Raw genomic sequence first — 13221 nt, 5'->3', positions numbered from 1 at the left:
CAGCATTCCAAGCAGAAGAATTTGGATGAAATAATTGTTATTAAAAGTAGTTTCCCAAGTTAGGCACTAGTGTTGTAAATTTATTTTCTTAAAATGGAGAATTAATTGTTAAAACAGATGTAATATGTAACACACACAACGTGAGACAAAGAGTGAGAATTACCAGTGTGTTCTGGCAGAAATTCTTCCCTATAGTCACTCTATATACCACCATCTTTCGGCCTGGAGAACAGAAATTACTTCAAAAATAGTCTGAGAGGCTGCATTGTAACAGTTTGGGGTTTATAACACTGGCACTGTGAGTGTAATTTTCCCAGGACTTCATGGTCCTTTATAATCAGAGTATATTTACTTGGGGTCAGGACTTAATTTTTTGCTTGGGTTTAATTGCATCTATGGCACTCTTCATTACCTTATTATCTCCCTTTTTGCTTTCGGTTCCTTTTCATGACCTTTGTCTGTTTTTTTTCTTACACTGCCTGCAATGAAGAGACTACAATTTTCACTTCATTTTGGGGCTGATTTTTGAACCTGTTAAACCTTAGCTCCAGGTCTCTTGAAGGTGACTCTTTAGCTGAACAGTTATAAACACAAAGTTGGCTGCTAAGTCTTTTGGGTTTTTTTCTATTCTTTCTTTGTAATTCCTCCCCCTCCCCCCCCTAGTTTTTACATAAGGAAAATGGCTTTGGCTCTTTTTGTTTGTGCTGGCTTTTTGAGGCACCCAACAAGCTGCCAAATGGGGTGCACACCAGCTCTTACAGAAGTGATATGATTATGCCATCTGTATACTAGATGTACTTCAGAAATTCAGAGTGCATGGCATGTGTGCCAGAGTTTTTAAATCTAAGCCAAAGTACTGGAAAATTTGGCAGAAGGTCTCTTGAAAAAAGATAATACTATTAATAGTTTATTTCATAGAGAGGTTGCAGCTTATGTATTGGTCTGCATATAAGAAAAAAGCACAGATGATCATAATACTCAAGTGTGTAAACTATGTTTTAAGCCTCAGAGGGCAGAGTAAAACTAAAGAGAAAAATTACCAGGACAGAATACAAAAAAAAAAATAATTAGGAACCTACAAAAATAAACTAATACTTAATTAGGTGCAGTGGCAATTTGAAAGTTGATTAAGGAATTCAAAGGCAGATACAAGGCAGCAACAGTGTATGAAAAATGTGCTTCCATGTGGAAAAGAGAACACAGCCATGAACTTTGTGTGCTGATACCTGGTAAGGATACCAAGCTTCCCCTGGGGATGAGGTGGGGTTTTTAACTCTCTCTCTCTATGGTTCCTTGTGTGTCTGGCACTTGTTTGGTTCCCAGTGAAAGCATTGTATTGACAAGAATAAGTGTGTAAGGAGAGGTCATTAAGTAGTAATGTCCTTTGCTGTATGTTCTTTATACTCACCAGAAGAACAGTCATTCTAAACTGCTGCCTCTGCCTTTGGAGATGTCATCATTAATGTGTATGCAGTCAAAAGGGTTTGTTGTTAATTAGTCAACACTTATTATTGGAGGTAGCAGTGAAGTGAGCTATGTGACAATATAGTTTAATTACTATGAGCTATCCTAGAGCAATGACTGGATGTTTTCCTGATAAATCTATTGCTATTTTCATTATGAAAACTGGGTATATTTATTTTCTTTTTGTGAATAATTTTAGTCTGCCATTGAAGGTGCAACTGACTTTCTTAAAAAACAAGATCAAAAACCTCACCAAAAAAACCCAACAAATTCACCCAAGTAGCGTAGCTGTGTGGGACAGTATTTAGCTGATAACCAGAGTGAAATGCTGAAATGCTTGTTGAGTAGCCCATGTGCTTATGTTTCCAATTGACTTTTTGTCATAGATAACTATATAAATTATTTCGTTGAGGCACATCTTTCCCAATGTTGTGTTGCTGTTTCAGGTTGCAACACCTTTTAGAGATTAGTGGAGTGTCCAGAATGTAATCTGGAGTAAACCTCTGAGTATTTTCCAAATGTAACATTGACACTAGAAGGCACGTTTTGTGCCATTTGTTATTCTTGGGGTGCTTTGATCTGGGATCACAGCACAAAAGCACTGAAGCTTAGTGATTTAAAAGGATCCATTGTGCATTGTTCCATAACAGATGTTCTAAAATAGCATCAGCATGCATATAAATGTAATATGCAGTCGGTCTTTTCTTATTCACCATTTTCTTCATATAAATTTCTACTCTGTTTTCATTCCACAAAAGTAATAGCAAGGCATTGTGAGGGGAACGACTCACACAGGTGAATATTGCATAAGTTAAATTTATCCATATTGCTGTTACAAAATGGCAAGTCCCATTAGTGGTTTTTTGAATATAATTACATAAAAAATTCTTAGGAGTGATGACTTCAGTCAGTGGAACTGAACATCTGAGCTAAGGATAGTTTTTATGAAAATGCTATGAATATTAGATACAATTTTTTTTATTTGTTATGTTGAATTATCAGGCATTCTGAACTGACTGTAAAGGATTTAATTCCATGGTTATATTGGCTTTTGTGCACATGCACATGACTTTCAGCAGGCTGTTGGCATTGATATGCTGTATCTTGGAAGAAAATAAATACTTTCTGTGATACGAAGTATTCGTCATATGGACTTCTAAAAACCTTGTTTGTATTCCTAAACATTTCAAGAGCAACAAAATTCTGAAAGTACCATTTGTCGCACTGAATATCAAGTTAAGAAGCCTGAACAGATGTGGTCATATCATGACATCATAATCCTAAAAAAAATGCTGTAATTGTCATCATTACAAATATGCGCAGATGTGTCAGTATCTTTGCATAATTTGCCAGTGTGCATCCAGGACAATGAACCTTGTAATCTTATTTTGCACTGCTACTTCTAAAAGCAATTTTGAGTAATGCTGGCCCAGTTCTTTGAGTTGTAATGTGGTTTTTGTGACTGATTCTATGATTGAGCAACGAAGCTGGTGAAGGGGCTGGAGAACAGGCCTTATGAGGAACGGCTGAGAGAGCTGGGGTTGTTTAGCCTGGAGAAGAGGAGGCTGAGGGGAGACCTCATTGCTCTCTACAACTACCTGAAAGGAGGTTGTGGAGAGGAGGGTGCTGGCCTCTTCTTCCAAGTGACAGGGGACAGGACAAGAGGGAATGGCCTCAAGCTCTGCCAGGGGAGGTTTAGGCTAGACGTTAGGAAAAAAATTTTCATGGAAGGGGTCATTGGGCACTGGAACAGGCTGCCCAGGGAGGTGGTTGATTCACCTTCCCTGGAGGTGTTTAAGGCACGGGTGGACGAGGTGCTAAGGGGCATGGTTTAGTGTTTGATAGGAATGGTTGGACTCGATGATCCGGTGGGTCTCTTCCAACCTGGTTATTCTATGATTCTATGACTTGTATCACAGGCCATTGACTCTCCCCAGTCCTGGGATACATTGCTTGTGTGTGTTAAATAAAGATAATAATATTTGGTGAATGCATTAGGTTTGTGTGTTTGCCCTATAATGCTTTACATGAGTAGGGAAGGAAGAATCTACAGGTGAATTCTAGGTTCTGCTAATTGGAATCTGCTGGTAATGTGACCTAGATTTTTTTTTTTTTCCACCTGAAGACTTCTGGTCTTTCTGAGAGATGCCGTCACATTAAGCTTTAGAAAATGTATGTTGGCATGCAGTGACCCAGTCAAGCAATGGAAAAAAGGAAGCAGTAAATAAATAATAACAAATATTTCTGAGATCATGATGTGAGGAGGTGAGAAAAGCTGCAAACTGAAAGGCCAAGCTGGCCTACAAATATTCCATGTAAATGCACTTTTTTGTTTCTTACGGATTATAAAGCTTTTGTTAAATATTTTGGAAGAGGAAGGAAAGCATTGGGGTCATTTTGTATGTGGTTTCCTGGAGTGTAGTAATTGAAAAATGTAAGTTAAACACTTAAGGATTTAAAGAGTCTGCATGCTGTGCTGTGGAAAAGTAGAGTTTTTACTCTTTGGTTCTGAGCAGCAAGGAACATGCTTCAGTCTGGCTCCTGAAGTAAACACCACCTATAACACCGTTGCTTATTAAGATGGGAATTGTTCTCTGTTTTGTTTTTATTTGAAATAAACAGCAGTTCATGATTCTTAAGGAAGTTTTTAAATGTAAATGTTTCAGGGAGGGTAAAAACTGAGAGAAATGTCTGAAGTATGATATAACTTGTATGTTGCTCTGTTATCCAGTTAACATATATTATTAGATGGGTGTTAATGAGAACACAGTCATGCTGACAGCTTGCTGATTTCAAAGGGACGGTATCTGAACTTCATCCTTTTCCCTCCCCTCTTCCACTTGTGTGATTCTTTCCTTTTGCCTGTTTATACCACCCTTACTAATACACAGCCATTGATAAGTCAGTTTTTCTAACTAAGCAATGAACGGAATAATTCTGTTTTTTTTCTTTCCTGCTTGTTCAGGGAAGTAGTTTAGACAATGAAAGATGGAAGTGGGATGAAGTGGCAGGAAAGGCAGCAAGTGCTTTCAAAGGCAGCAATCTCTTTCAATGCTACTAAACTTTTTGATTGGCTCAGTTATCTTGTGGATTTGGTTTTGGGGATGCTGGCTGTCCTTAGAAGTTCTCCAGATTCAAAGTTGCTGATTGCTTGGGAAAGACTAGTAAAATAAAGTCGCTGCATTTTTACTGGCAGCTCTTGAGGTTTCTTACCTCTTTGGTTATCTGTGCTCTTTACAGCAACATTTTTAGGCTTCGTTACCCATCTCCTCTTACCATGGATACTTCACCTTACAAACTGTTTGCACATTTTCTCAGTCTTTTTTGTTTGCCTCAGCTTTTGTTCTCAGACCTTGAAAAACTGATCAAATTTCTTCTGCGATCCTGATAAGCACTAGCCTGTAGTTGTTATGACTGTAACATTATACCATATCATGAAGGCAAATACCTTGCTGCTGTTACTTAAAATTCAGCACAGGAGGATGATCTATCCATGGAATCCTTCTGTAGTCAAACTTCTCAGCCTTGCAGCTTTATTCCTCCCTCATTAAGGGTTGTAATACAGTTTTTATTGACAAGAGTTTGTATTGCCAGTGTTTTGCTTCTCTTCATTTGCCTTGAATATTTTTACGTTAATCTTGTCACAAATGTGTGGTTGAATACTGGAGCATGTTACCTATACTCTATAAATTTAAACCAGAACTGTAGTTATCACCTCTAAGTAGTCTTTTATCCCTTATAGTTATCAGTTGCATTTATATTTGCTCTGCATTTTAAGTTTATGAGGGCCAGAGTTCCCAGTTTTTCTCAGAACCAATAGTTTTTTATTTCTCAGTGAAGGTAAATCTTAATTATGCTGCCAGCATTGTCAAAGCCAAGTAATGATGGCCAGCAGAGCTTCGTTTTCCAAATCATTGGATTTTTAGATTGCAGGCATCTGGAGTGCTGGAAGTGAACCTTAAGATATTGTGTTATTTCTTCATTAATACTTTTTCAGCCATGCCTTTTTGTAAGGAAGAAGAAACAGCTCTAGGTTTAAGAGAGTTTAGATTTTGTAACAGCATTAAAAACTTCTGATTAGGATGTGTCTGTGTGTTTTGCCAGGGTTGACTGTTTTTTCTTGCCTCAACATCTAAGCAGAACAGCTCAGATGCTGTAAGACTATTATCTTAACTTGTATTTAAATATCTGCATTCTGCTGAGTGGAATAATCCCTTGCTTTTTTATTTATTGCTTTGTGGCATATAGCATAAATGTCACATTCTTTTCTCTTTTATGACTGAGAAAACAAGACCCAGTTTATTAATTCATAACTATCATGTAAACCCCTTAATATTTACCCTTCTTCATAGACTTGATTTCTATTTAACACTAGCAATAGCCTTTTCTGTCCATTTCTTCTTTACTTTGGTAGGTAGTTAGCTTCATAATGATTGGTAAGATATTTCTTGAGGAAGCAGAGCCTTTCAGTTTACCAAGGAAGTTTGAAGAAAAAAATTGGAGAGGAGTAACAAGTAGATTAAAAATAACAAGTCAGCTTTTAGTAAGGAATATGTGTGTGTATGTGCTTTTATAGTTTGGGAGATGTATGGATGTATGCATATGTTTTTGTTTGTCTGCATTTATCTGAATTTATCAAATAGATACGTCTACATATATCTAAATATTGTTTCATGGCTAGAAACTGAGCTTTACATGAGTATAATTTGTTGATTGCTACTGTGTCAGCATAGAAAAGGATGTAATACATATGGAATTCATCTTCCAAAAACATGTAATGATTTTATTGCGTTTTTCTGAAGCAGTAGGGTACCAAAGTACCCTAGGATTATGCTCTTTAAAAGACTTTGTAGTTGTATATTTTTTTGTGTTACTTGCTGATGTGTTGTATTAGGTACCCATTAAATTAAGTGTTTATCAGAGTATAAGAACTCATTCAGAAGTACAAATGTAAAAATAAGCACTGTTCAAATGCAAAGTCAACTTATTTGGGGAATACAGCTGTATTGCAGTGACTAAAGGTACCAGACTGTTTAGTTCTTGGTATTCTTAGCAATACTAGTTAAATCAAAGTATTTCTGAAGCCTTATCCTAAGGAAGTTCAGTAAGTTCACCTTGAATAGCCTTGTTGGAATTTGAAACAGATTTATGGCAGAAACATGTGGTCCAAACAGCTGTCATGCAAAACCATTTTAAAAAATCCTGAAAGTCTGATGAACTCAGAAATCTGTTGTGCATGTTGTTTTGACTTTTTTTGTTTAACGAAGATAATACTGAATACATCCTTCAAGGAAAAGCTCTGATGAAGGTCTTTAACATAAAGCTATAGCTAAAATAAACTGGTGTGCTGAGACAGATGTGCCTTTTTAACAGAGGGCTTAAGGACTTCAAATTTATAGCTTTTCCTGTGGAATGACAAATAGTTTGATATCATACGTCAATGGCTGCATAAAAGTCACAGAAAACAAAACAGGACATTCGGACAAGGATCAGAGAGTGAGTCAGCATGAGCATCTGTCTTATGTTATAACCTTGGATTTGATTAAAAAATTTTAAATTCCGTCTGTGTAATCTCTCCAAGGCAGAGTTAGGAAATGCCACGTTTTTTCTGACAATCACTCTCTTTCCATTATCTGGTGTACTGAGATGAGAGTCCAGGCTGCGTGAGGAGAAGCAGAGGGTAGTGTTCCTTCTGCTGCTTTCCAGCGCTGGGGCATTTCCCCTGTGTTGGGAACACTCATTTCTGACTCAGCTGGCCTTTTCCTGTCTCACTTATGAGTTTATTTCTCAGGGGAAGGGTATGGTTTAGTAAAAATAAGAAGGACCCTATAGTGAAAGGGGTAACAGAGCACTCAGATGACATCTAGCAGTTTTTATACCATGTGGTTTACGTAGAATTCCTGCAAGATGGAATAGATTATTAAAGAAAAAAACCAACCAACTCCAAACCTAAAAGAAGTAGAAGCAAATTTTACAAGACTGTCTGAATTTTAACATTTGAAAAATTGTTTTTGTGAATGATTTTGCTGTTTTTAATGGTTCTGTATGCCAATGTGAACTCTCAATGGAAAAACAGGAGGTCTGGAATGGAGAATATTTTGAGTGAAGCAATAAAAGGAAGTGAGAGGGTTTAAATATTTCATATACCATAATAGATGAATGAGATGATAGTAGACATAAGTCAGAGGTGTGATCATGACAGATATAAATAAAACAACACTAAACCTTCCAGTTTTGAATAGAAGAGTCACAAGGCGGGGAACCAACCGTATTTTGAAATAATAAAATACAATTGAGTTGTTACTGCTCCATGTGCGTAAATACATACGTATTGGTTTGGCTGCATAATTTATCACAATAATACTGTTTAACAGGAACTCACCTCAGCCATGCTTCGGTTTTTTTAAAAGCTGTAATTTTTCATTAAAGTACTCCTTCTTTTCTTTTCTATTTTTTTCCTTTCTAACTAAGAATTTCTCTGTGGCTAAGTTGTAAATGCCAGTTAAATCATGAGTTTTAATGTAGTATTCGGAGAGCTTTTTTCAAATAAACAGCATTTTATTAATTGTTTTCCATTTTTTTTTCTTCTGCCTCTCATTTCAGAACGGTTTGATCACCACTGTCCCTGGGTAGGCAACTGTGTGGGGAAAAGAAACTACAGATTTTTTTATATGTTTATTTTATCTCTGTCCTTTCTGACAGTCTTTATATTTGCATTCGTTATCACCCACGTCATCCTTCGTAAGTATGCTGGTGAAATCAGATTACGTATGTAGCCATTTGCTTGAGTTTTTTATTTTTAAGTTAATCTTTTGATCATTCAGGGTTTATTTATTTGTTTGTTTATTTGCCTTTTCTCTGAAGCTTCACAGTCCCCAGGGAGTCCCATTCTGGTCTATAGTAGACCCTGCTCATTGTAGTCATTGATCTAGCATTGACTTTATACAGGGTTAATTTTTTTGTCCTTTTCTGGATGATTTATTGGAAAAGCAGCACACATACTGTATGTCTAAGAATTCAGATAGTATCATTTTCCCAGAGAACTTTTGTGTGCTTTTTTTAACTGTAATCATGCGTCACTTGCCATCCAAACAAACACATAAATTACTACGAAATAGATTGAAGCTATTTTACTCTTTTTGTTGTTTGCTATTTAGTTTTACATCATTACCCTGTTTTTAACACAAGTTACTTTCATTTGCATAGACATTCTGAGAATAACCAATTCATAGGGAAGTGAATCAGATGAGCTATAGGAAGATTAATATTCCTCAGTTTGAGGTTGATTTTTATTTGTTCTCTGGGTTGGGTCTGAGAAGGATATTTTCAAGACTGTCTTGAGTACTGTCTTTTTTTTTCCACACACCTAACATATTTTGTTAGCTCCTATATGACAATGTTTTAATTTATAGTGATAGGTTATATGACTTGTCTATAAAGATCTCTTGTATATTGTGGGGCTTTTTAACCTACTATCACTAGGAAGCTTAAGAGTCCTTTCTTGTCACCAATTGTGTAGGATATTGCCTTGAACAGTATTTGTTTAGTGATTTTGGAAATGCGATCTTTTTATTTCTTTGTACTCTGTATTACAATGGAAACCTGATAGAAGTAATAATTTCAGTTTATAACTCACTTATAAGGCTAACTTGATAATGGCAATATTTAGAGACTGGTTTATGTAAAAAATACACCAGATTGTGCTCCATTTGCTAAACTGCTTATGCTTCACAATGAAAACCTGTATTTCAAAGAGCAGAAGTCCTGCTGTTATTTGTGCTTAAAAAAGAAGGATAAGAGCCCTGAGCAGCCCTCCTATAGGGCAGAAATTGAGCATAGAGGCTAGAACCAGGAGCACCTAATTTTGAGGGAGTCTGGATCAACAAGTTGTTCTCACTGCCAGATACAGTACTTCTAATACCAGTTGAAGGAGCAGGGGAGAGATGTATGTGTCGCTTAAAAAAAGGAAAAGTACTTATTGGCCAGAAGACACTTTCCAATAATACTTAAATCCTTGACATTTATTTGGGCATACATGAGCATATACATACACACATTTTATATTTAAGAAGAAAGCATGTTTTTTTTTTTCCTGTCATCTTACTTTGCTAGATACCGGTAGTTGTAAACATTACCAGTCTGACAATGTAAAGCTACTTTTGAAACTGGCCTGCCTTTATTTAACAAAGACTACAGTGCTTTTTATCTTTAGTTTTCAGCATATGAATTACCAATATTCTGCCAATATTTCATGTTCTGTATGTTAAGTAAATTTATCCAGTGGATTTTTGACTTTCCAGTGTCCATACCTAATTCTAAGTATGAATTAGACAAAGATGAGAGAATTATGCCTCTGTATGGCTGAAAAGCATTTCAGCATAGTGTAGATGTTACTGATAATGTATAGGAACTATTATGTGCTGCATTATCTGTCAGCTGTAAAATATTCTTGCTATGTTTATCCACCTTGGATGAGACAGGAAAAACCTCTTTAGCTGTAAAGATTGGTTGGTCCTCAAAGGCAATGGGAGCAGGTATGAATTGTGATTAGTTCCATAGTTTATTTGCTATGCTTAAATTTGAAAGCTGGGCTTGAAGCTTATCTGCTGTAATCTTGGCTGCATCCAACAACAACAAAAAAAAGTTCCTTACAAATAACTTTTTTTTTATCATATCTATCTCTCTCTGTGCCAACCATGTTTCTAGAAGTCCTCATATCTATCTTTTTAATAGGTACCACTTAGACATTTCTGTTCTGCTTTACAGCTCTGTAGTCCTTCAGCTGATGATAACCAGTAAGCAGGGTTCTCAGTTACCTAATCTGAACCTTTGCACTTACCATAGACCATTTTGTGTTGGCATGTCTGAATAAAGTCTCGATTTTTAGTCCTGGCACTATGGTCTTCCTGCAGTGTTTCCAAGTCATCTGTATGTATTTCCGTAAGTCCTGCTAACTTAGTCAAATCCTATTCTTAGCTTTTCTTAAGGCAGTCCTAGCAGGGTTGCCTTCAGCAACACTTTAGATAGTGTGTGTTAAACTGAATGCTTTCTGACGCTATTCCATTAGGAATCCTAACTGGCATCTTCCTTCTGTGACCTCAGAGATTACACAGGAAACATATTTTCTGGTTTATTTTTATTCTCTTTATGTAGACAGATTTGTCTAATTTTTTAATATATCTTGCAAACTGACATTTTTATAATTTTGGTGGGCTTAAGTGATGATGAGATATGAGATACATATTAACTTCTGGATTTGTGTGCCCTTTTGAGGCATTCATTGGAAATTTGCTCTTTTCAGGATTAAGAATATGTGCATATATTATTGAAGATGATAAAATGAATTTGTAAATCAGGTACTTTAAAGGTATTGTCTTGTGAGATTTTCTTCCATCTCCCCAAGCTCAACACATTTTCAGTAGTAGTGTCTGTCTTCACTGTTACTCGGCTCTGTTTGAGGCATTTGTATTTCGACTGTTTGTTGCAGTGAGGAACCTTCCCCTTCTGATATATTGGGAACCACTTGGAACAGTGTGACCAGCAGTAGGGAATAGAGGTCACACCTACCTGCTGCCATTGCCATTAAGGATCCTAAAAATATTAGGAAAGTAGGGAAGTTCCATTAGTCTGGTGCCTTGAGGCTAAGGACCAGTTTTGAGAGTCTGAAAAGGCTCAGAAATACAAGGTAAGTAACTTTCCCTTTTTAATGGCAAACAGTAAAATTGACAGGGCAGGCCTAGGAATGTATATGTGTATACATACACGTATATCTTTCTTTTTTGTTTTAAAGACAGGATTCTCTCTTCTTACAAGTGTTCAGGTGAATTTAGCCAAGGGCTGATTTACGCTGTGAGAAAGCCTTTCAACTTGATGCATTTAAAACATTTAAGTTGTATGTAAAATGCAAACTATGTCCCTTTAGCTATGTGACATTGAGTCAGTTTCTATAAACTAATTGTCTTGTTGCAATCAGCAAATTGTCAAATTACCCTTTTTGATTAATATCTCATGGTTGTGGAGCCCAAGTGGATGTTGTAGTTCATTGGATCATGCTGCTTTTGAGCTCTTTTCAGCTAGCAGATAATCTCTTATATGCCCAGAGACAACAAACACATATTAGAAAAACCTTCTGTGCAGGTGCAGTAGGAGTAGAACTATAGTCTAGAGAGCTTTGGCTGCATCCAGAACAAAGGAGAAAAAGTTGAGAATCTGCTTTATAGAATAAATTTTCCAAGTAAAAAAAGTTGTTTTGAAAAATAGTATTTTAAAACAAAAAAGTAGCTTATAATTTTTTGTTTCCATATTAGGACCGAAAAGAACAGGGGTAATCAGAAATCTTGTTCATGGGAAAGTATGCGTGCATCAGTTTGGTATGACTGAGAAAATATGCTGCAGATGTTAGATCTGATAACCAATTTTTTTTCTGATGTCTTTACTGCTGAACAACATATTCTCAGATTTGTATTAGTAAATCTATTGTATGATTATTTGGTTTATGATTAATTGTGTTAACTATGGTAAAAACAGCCTGTAGTCCAGTTTCTTACTCAGCTGGTAATTTTGAGTTCTGTTTCTATAGGTTCTCAACAAACAGGATTTCTCAATGCGCTGAAGGACAGTCCTGCAAGATATCCTTTCACTGAAAATTGTAGATTTTCTTGAAAAATAACGTCCGAGATGTGGTTTTGCTTGTTTTCTTGCTAATGTTGGATATGTGCATTTAGGACTTCATCAATTAATGATTTCATCACTTCCTAGACAACAGAATTTCTCCCACATGTTGGAGGTAGAAAGGAGACTACAGCCTGGTGTGTTTATTATTCCTTTGCAGAGTAGTACTCTTGACAAAGGTCTCTGGTTTTCATGTGTGATGGAAAAATGCTCCATATGCTTGTGATGGAACTTATAAATATATCTCACACTATACGTATGCTATGATTTCATGTAAAATATTCAATAATTCTCCTACTTGTACTGCCTGATGGAAAAAGTAGATTATGAAACAACTGACACTATAAGCTATCCCTGAAGAGTTCAGTTCCTGAAAATATTCTTACATTGATATACTGTTTTTAGAGAAGTTATTTTCAACTTCTTTTAAGTTACGTAGAAGTATATACATGCATACACAGGGACTACTACTGTTGTTCAGTCTGGAAGAGAAGAGACTTTGGGGAGACCTCATTGAGATTTTTGGATACATAAAGGGGGTTCATAGGAAAGACATGGACTTTTTACTAAGGCCTATAGTGACAGGAGCAGGGGCAATGGTATAAACTGAAAGAAAGGAGGTTTAGGTTGGCTATAACAAAGTTTTTACAATGACAGTGATGAGACACTTTTAAGCTTTGGATGCCTCAGCCCTGGAAGTGTTCAAGGTTGGATGGAGCTTTTGTCAACCTGATCCTAGTAGATGTCCCTGCCCATGGCAAGGGGTTTGGGCTAGATGATCTTTGAAGGTCCCTTCCAACCCAAGCCATTATGTGGTTCTGTTCTTTAAATAATCCATGTTGTTTCTGCCACTTCATAGGCTCTTTCTCTATATTTTCTACTTGATGAGAATGGAAGTCTTCTGTCTGAATGGAGCTAACATAATGAAAAAATGGAAACTGACTTAATTTCTGTTTAACTTCTTCCTTACATTTCTGTACAGACCGTAAGCTTCCAACTCCTTATGTATGTGTTTTGAATGGTTTATGTCTGAATAAGCAGTTTGCACCTCTCACAAAGACACTATAAAAAGAATTCTTTCTCATA

The 13221-nt window shown here is 36.3% G+C and overlaps 1 protein-coding gene across 5 annotated transcripts in view; it reads left to right on the top strand.

Moving 5' to 3' along the window:
* The window catches only part of ZDHHC14 (zinc finger DHHC-type palmitoyltransferase 14), a 100679-nt gene that overhangs the window by 68834 nt on the left and 18624 nt on the right, over positions 1-13221 (top strand). For 4 of the 5 annotated variants that reach the window (XM_069852066.1, XM_069852068.1, XM_069852064.1 and 1 more), the window contains exons 4-5: positions 8068-8205; positions 12044-12092. In XM_069852066.1, the coding sequence (XP_069708167.1) occupies positions 8068-8205; positions 12044-12092 (187 nt within the window). The remainder of the gene's footprint in view (positions 1-8067; positions 8206-12043; positions 12093-13221) is intronic. The other variant, XM_069852069.1, reaches the window with a different exon arrangement.

The sequence above is a fragment of the Phaenicophaeus curvirostris genome, chromosome 2, assembly GCF_032191515.1.
Source record: "Phaenicophaeus curvirostris isolate KB17595 chromosome 2, BPBGC_Pcur_1.0, whole genome shotgun sequence".
In the NCBI taxonomy this organism is placed as follows: Eukaryota; Metazoa; Chordata; class Aves; order Cuculiformes; family Cuculidae; genus Phaenicophaeus; species Phaenicophaeus curvirostris.
The sequence above is the reverse complement of the archived record's forward strand: the minus strand, read 5'-3'. Positions and strand labels throughout refer to the sequence as shown.